Source organism: Bison bison, unplaced genomic scaffold (assembly GCF_000754665.1).
Source record: "Bison bison bison isolate TAMUID 2011002044 unplaced genomic scaffold, Bison_UMD1.0 scf7180017864472, whole genome shotgun sequence".
In the NCBI taxonomy this organism is placed as follows: Eukaryota; Metazoa; Chordata; class Mammalia; order Artiodactyla; family Bovidae; genus Bison; species Bison bison.
Window position 1 is genome coordinate 6,607,215 of NW_011495033.1, and position 7,140 is coordinate 6,614,354.

The following is a 7,140-nucleotide window of genomic DNA, read 5'->3' on the forward strand; positions in this document are numbered from 1 at the left end:
TATTAAATTTTAAATATTAAAAATATTTTTTATTTTTATTAAATAAAATTATTTTATTTAATATTAAATAAGAGATGTTCTGAAAAGAATGGGTGATACGGACAATGATTCCATTTTTTAAAGTATTTGCTTACAAAGCCTAGTGAAATTTATTGCACTGGTTAATATATCATCAATGTGGTCTTGATTAGTTTAGAAACTGCTCATCATTTTGTTTAGAGCTGTATGGAATCTCTCTTTGGTATCAGGTAGTTAAGTCTTTTACTTCCAGGTACAATTTTTAAATAAAGATAATTACAAAAGACGTTAAGTCAGTCTTTATTGATGAACACTAGTTCTCTATCCCAATGGATACATTTTAACTTCATTCTAGGTCTCGTCTTAGTTTCTATTTCACTGACATACTTGCTCTTATATGGGCATATTACTGAAATAACCTCCCATCACTACTTAAAAGTGACCCTACAACCTTAACTCCTCACGAATGAAAGCAGGCGTTTAAGTGGGGCAGGGGAAACTGCTTTGCTATGGTAAATAAAGACAAGTGTTTATAAACTACGGTCAGATATGCTCTTAAAAGGCCAGTAAATGTAAACATGCCTTACTTTACTGTACCAACTGGGCTTAGAAATTAACTCTTAAAACAAACTAAAATTTAGTTCTCAGCCAGTCACTCTCCTGAGATTCTAAGGAAATTCTAAAAACTTACTTATATCCTTGTCCTTGTCATATTAGGTTGCAAAGTCAGAATCACAATTGGGGCTGTATCGCTAATAAGAAAGATACCTCTTTTGATGTGGCAATCGAGCCCAGTTACAATGAGAGAAGAAAGCCCATGTAGGGTAGTCTAGTCCAAATTCTCTTCTTTTGTACCAACACAGCTTCCTTTTTCTCTACCCATAAAACTGAAGGCTGAGACGTGTATACAGAGTGCGACTGTCCTGTAAATAAATACTGAGCTTCAAACTAGCAACTTTGGATTTTTTTTTTTTTTTTTCTGATGTGGACCATTTAAAAAATCTTTATTGCATTTGTTACAATACTGCTTCTGTTTTATATCTTGGTTTTGTGGCCAGGAGGCATGTAAGATCTTAGCTCCCCAACCAGGATCAAACCCACATTCCCTGCATTGGAAGGTGAAGTCTTAACCACTAGACTTCCAGGGGAGTCCCAAAGTACCAACTTTAGAAAGTTGCTCTTTTTCTCTTCAGAAAGTCCACACCACATAAGAAAGTCATGTTGCTTTAGAGCCGACTTTCTAAAAACAAAACAAAAAAAACCCCATCCCTTTACTCCTTAATATTTACTAAGTAAAGAGCATGTACCAGACACTCTACTGAATGCTGGGTCAGTGCACACCAGCTTCACCACTCATCTTGCGGTAAGTAGAGAACAATGTGGTATGAATCCTATCCGGAACTGCTAATACCAAGGTTCTGGTTGTCACAGAGTTGGGCAGCATGCATCTGCCTCCCAGAGCCCCCTTTCACTCTAGGGAAAGTAGAGCACAGTGTAGAAAAGATGCTTGTAGAAAGAGCAAGAAACCTGTGCATACTTGAACAATACAAACTCCCAGAAGACTATTACATGTAACACTGAAGGCGGCAGATGCAGACTGGAATTACCTTAGCAGTATCTTTCCATCAAAAAGAAATATGGAAATAGAAGGATATAAATGAAAGTACAGAGAGGACTTCCCTGGTGGTTCAGTGGTTAAGAACCTGCCTGCCTGTGCAGGGGGACACAGGTTCGATCCCTGGTCCGGGAGGATTCCACATGCCGTGGGGCAACCAGGTCCATGTGCCACAACTACCAAGCCTGTGCCTCACAACGAGAGCAGCCACCGCAACGAGAAGCCTGCGCGCCACACCTGGAGAGGAGCCCCCTCTCGCCACAACCAGAGAAAACCTGTGCACAGCAACAAAGTCCTAGTGCATCCCTGAATGAATACATAAAATGTAAAAGTAAAGATAACCCAAGTTATTAAAAAATAAAAGCACAGAGATCTGCAGGAAGAGAATCAAAGTAGTTTAACCATCAGTAAATGCCCAATGCATATCAGAGTGTAGGCCTAACCTAGTCCAGTCTGTATAGCAAATGAGGCTCCAGTGAGAATTTTCCCGCATGCTTAGACAGCCCTTACCTTTCGATCTCTGCTCTCTGACTGGGGTTGGTGATGGCTGCAATGTACTGCATGATGTACTTACTGGCTTCTGTTTTACCGGCTCCGCTTTCCCCTAGGGGGAGAATTTAAAAATTAAAAAAAAAAAATTGGAGTATCGTTGCTTTACAAGGTTCTGTTAATTTCTACTGTACAGCAAAGTGAATCAGCTACATGGACACATATATCCTCTCTTTTTTAGATTTCCTTCCCTTTTAGGTCACCACAGAGCACTGAGCAGAGTTGCCCTGGGCTGTACAGAAGATTCTCATTAGTTATCTATTTTATTCATAGTAGTATATATATGTCAATCCTGATCTTCCATCCATCACACCCCATTTTTCCCCTTGGTATCCATACATTCGTAAAGTTTTTTGAAAAATATTTATTTTTATTTATTTGACTGTGCTGTCTCTTGGTCGCAGCATGTGGGATCTAGTCCTCTGACCAGGGACGGAACCCGGGCCCCCTGCACTGGGAGCGTGGAGTCTTAGCCATTGGACCTCCCAGGGAAGTCAGCATTTGTCAAGGTTTTATGTAATTCATTTGAAATCTTTTATGTTTCTGTTCTTTTTTTTGAGTTATTTCATTCTATCTTGATATGGGATTGGTTCTAATGGATCTGAACATGGTACAAAATTTAAAACTACTGTAGAAGCAAACTAACAGATGTAAAAAATATCAAGGGGTAAAATGTGGCACAGTAATCCCTTAAAGTCTTAGTACTTGGCGGTGACTCTGAAGTCCAGTGGAAAAGAAACAAGTGACAAACAGTGGCTACAGTGAAATTCATGTAACTGTTTTTGCTACAGCAGAGTTTTTTTAAAAATTTTAATGGGGATGAAATTTTCTTTAATTACATCAATTTTAGTGAAAAACAAAAGCGCAAGCTCCAAACATATGGTGTCACAGAAAAAGCAGGACAAATCACATAAGGAGGGGAGAAGGGATAAGTTTATACTTATCTGCCCAGATTTTTAAATGTTTATCCCCTGTGACCCAAAATTCCATGTGCAGAAATTTATACTCTAGAAATACTAAAAATACAAATATAATCAAATGATAATCTTCAAAGGTTTTAAGGCTGTTTCTGCAGGCTATTCTATGTAGTATCACTAAAATCTGCAAGTAATATGCCCATTATTAGAGCATTGGGTAAATAAATTATGGTTCAACTATTCAACGTCATCCTACACAAAAACAATATTTCTCAGAGACTGTACTACTTCTATAGGTTTTCCAGTGAAAAGATATCCACTACACATTGTTAAATGGAGAAACAAGTTATGTAATAGCAGTGATAACATAATTCTATAATATATATTTATAATTAAGATGCATGCGTGACTATATGTATTTGCACACACAGAGAAAATGTATAAAACGAGAAGTGCTTTTGGGACTTCCTGGAGATCCAGTGGTTAAAGACTCTACTCTTCCAATGCAAGGGGCATGGGTTTGATCCCCGGTCAGGGAACTAAGATCCCACATGCTGTGTAGTACTGAAGAAAAAAAAAAGGATAAACACTTTATTGTTCACAGGTGTTACACAGGTGTTATTGTTCACAGGGATTAGAAAGAGACTTCCTGCTTTCACTTTAAACATTTATAAAACTGCCTCCCTCCTGCCCCCTTTTTACAATCAGGCAATATTGCCTTCAAATTTTGTTTTAATAAAGGCTGTCCCAGAATATAACTCTGCCATCTATGGATGGGGTCGCGCAGAGTCAAACACGACTGAAGCGACTTAGCAGCAGCAGCAGCAGCAACAGCACCAACACTAAGCTGCCTCGCTTCTCTGACCCTCAATACTCTCATCTGTGAAGTAGAAACACAGCTGTCCTATGTTCCGATCAGAGAGCAGAGCTGACAACCAAAATGGAATACAGATTGCAAAAGGGTTTTTAAAGTATAAAAGCCACTCACGCGAATATGAGGTGTTATGAGCATCGAGAGGAAGTCCCACAGTTTGGGAAAGGCCACCCTGGGCCAGCGGGCAGGTATTTTCTTATTTCCAACTCACTCACATGATTCCTTGAAGTTGCCCAGTTTTACACAGAGAGCTCGGCTCCTGTTCTTGGGCACCCAGGGTCTGGCACCTGTTTATCCTCCCGCAGGCTTTTATAGCTCCAGCCCCCAACTCTGAGCCCATTTCCAGCCCCCATGCCTCTGTATGTCCCTTGACACCAGCTCCATCCTGTTCACCAGTCTGACTTGGAGTTCATTCTTTCTTTTTGATAGGACCTTAGGATGTCATCTTCCTGGTTTCATTCTCTGATTATCTAAAATAAACTTTGTTACATCTTTATCCAGTAGTTCTATGCATCTGAGATGAGAGGACGAATTTCCCACGTCAGCTCAGTCTACAAAATTGACCAGAAGTCCTTCCAAACGTAATATATAATGTGTAAATGAACTGAGACTAGTGGACGGTCAGAACGACAGAGATGATCTGGCATTTAATGTTGGTTACATTTCTTTCTCCTACAAAATTATTTAAGCTTTTAACTTCAAAGAATATCTAGTTAATCATTTGGACATCTGAGAACCCAAATAAATTAAATACATGTTGACATTGGGAGCACAGGGATCTCCTTAAATACCTGATATCACAATGCAAGTGTCTTTCGATCGCCTCTTCATAGCCTTGTAAGCAGCGTCAGCAATGGCAAAAAGATGCGGGGGTCTCTCGTACAGCTCACGCCCCTTGTACTGCTCGATCGTGTCTCTCCCATAAATGTTCAGCGACTTGTAGGGATTCACAGAGACGACGACTTCTCCAATGAATGTGTAGATGCGTCCTTTTTCAAATCTGCACGCAAGTGGGAGAAAGGAAGACATGGCTGTGGTTATTGTCATTGTTTAGTCACTAAGTTGTGTTCGACTCTTTGCCACCCCGTGGACTGTAGCCTGCCAGGCTCCTCTGTCCATGGGATTTCCCAGGCAAGAACACTTGAGTGAGTTACCATTTCCTTCTTCAGGGAACCTTCCTTACCCGGAATCGAACCCGTGTCTCCTGCAGTGGCAGGCAGATTCTTTACCACTGAGCCACCAGGGAAGCCCAGGTATGGTTAAGCAGAAATGCTATTTCTTTCCTACAAGTCTCTTATTTCCAAGAAAATCCAAATATCCCAGGAGCAACTTGAGAACTGACACTTCACGCTTCTGAGTTTACTTCTGGAGTTAGTGCTTGAGGCTGTGTCCCTGTGGCTGCTGCTGGTAGAAAAGACCAGTAGGGGTTATCAGCCAAGAGAGAAGGAAGAATTTAATACCAGAGGCTGAGAAAACCACTACAATATTTTAAAGTAATTAGCCTCCAATTAAATAAATTTATATATTAAAAAAATAATACCAGAGGCTGGAGATCTTCTAATTTCTAAAATACAAAGGAGTAAGGAGGAGAAAGAAATAAAAATGGCTGGGATAATAGAAGCGCTCTAGGAGGAGAAGATACAGAAGTTAAGCAGGTCTTGAAACCCATTTAGCCAGATTTTCAACTGTAAAGAAAATTGTCCAAATATATTTATTTCTTCTCCCTCTTGAAACCCCATAAAAATGTTAGTAAAGGAATAAAAACAGTAACATCCATACCAGAGAGAACAGTAGAGGAGACATTTCTGGCATAAATCAAATCCACTTTTTTTTTTTTTTAATTTTATTTTGTTTTTAAGCTTTACAAAAAAATATGGAACGCTTCATGAATTTGCGTGTCATCCTTGCGCAGGGGCTATGCTAATCTTCTCTGTATGGTTCCAATTTTAGTACATGTGCTGTTGAAGCGAGCACTCAAATCCACTTTTTAAAAAAATGACTACCTAAAATTCCATGGTGCAGATATATATTTATTTATTCGATCACTCCACTTTCTTCCTGCTATCGTCAGCAATACTGTAGAAAATACTCTTGGCACATAATCTTACAAATCAGTGCTTTCATTTGTGTGAAACGGATCTCCAGGAATAGGATAGCTGATTGAAAGTATGTCTATTTTAAAAAGTATAACAGGATCCCACCACTCACACATATAAGAGGCTAAAAATCCACTCTCTATATGTATGTGACAGGTACCTAACTGTGCGTGCGTGGACTTCAGTCATGTCCAACTGTGTGTGACCCTATGGACTGTACCCAGCCAGGCTCCTCTGTCCATGGGATTCTCTAGGCAAGAATACTGGAGTGGGTTGCCATGCCCTCCTCCAGGGGATCGTCCCAACCCAGGGATCAAACCCACGTCTTTTATGTCTCCTGCATTGGCAGGCGAGTTCTTTACCACTAGCACCACCTGGGAAGCCCATATATAACTGTATATAAATACATTTTGTAAATGGTTACATGAGCATGGAAAAATATGGAAGGCTGCATCATGTTATGTCTTATGTATTTTAAAACACATATAGTAGGGTGATGAGGAGGAAGGCCATGTGGGCAGCTGGAAGAAAGCCAGAGGAACTAAGAAAAGAAAAAGAGTAAAAACCCCCAGCACATATGATATGACTCCAACTGTGCAAAATCATGCATCTATATCCGCAAAGAAAAAAATTCAACATAAAATTTAGAAAACCCGTATGTATTTACCACTGACACATTAATTCATACTTATAGACCCATATAAGGCCAACACCTTATGGACATTTCTACATAAGTGGTTGGTACGACATACTCCACCTGCCGAGAGGCTCATGCAGACAGAGCTCACGTCCAAGAGCTGGAAGAAGGGAGCGCCAGCATGGGAGGATGCTGATCCACGGACAGTGGCTGGGTCTCTGAGCACTCCTGCTGTCGACTAAGTGCAGCAAGGCAATAACTAAAGCCTAACTAGAGACCAGAGGGCAGGACCCTTAAACTCCCTTTGCACTGGAATGAAGGCTGTCGGCTATAATTAGGAGGGGAAACAAACATGCTGATAATGTCAGCAATAAATTAATTCCACGATTTTTATCAAGCAGTTGGTGTATGCTTAAATGAGAGTTATTGGCCAC

General features: G+C 40.2%; 1 protein-coding gene across 1 annotated transcript in view; it reads right to left on the reverse strand.

Moving 5' to 3' along the window:
- Window positions 1-5,002, reverse strand: part of MYO1D (myosin ID) — a 254,685-nt gene extending 249,683 nt beyond the window's left edge. Inside the window, exons 1-2 of the mRNA XM_010861705.1 lie at window positions 4,765-5,002; window positions 2,144-2,237 (exon numbers count right to left, since the gene is read on the reverse strand). Of these exons, the coding sequence (XP_010860007.1) occupies window positions 2,144-2,237; window positions 4,765-5,002 (332 nt within the window). The remainder of the gene's footprint in view (window positions 1-2,143; window positions 2,238-4,764) is intronic.
- Between the last annotated feature and the right edge of the window lie 2,138 nt (window positions 5,003-7,140).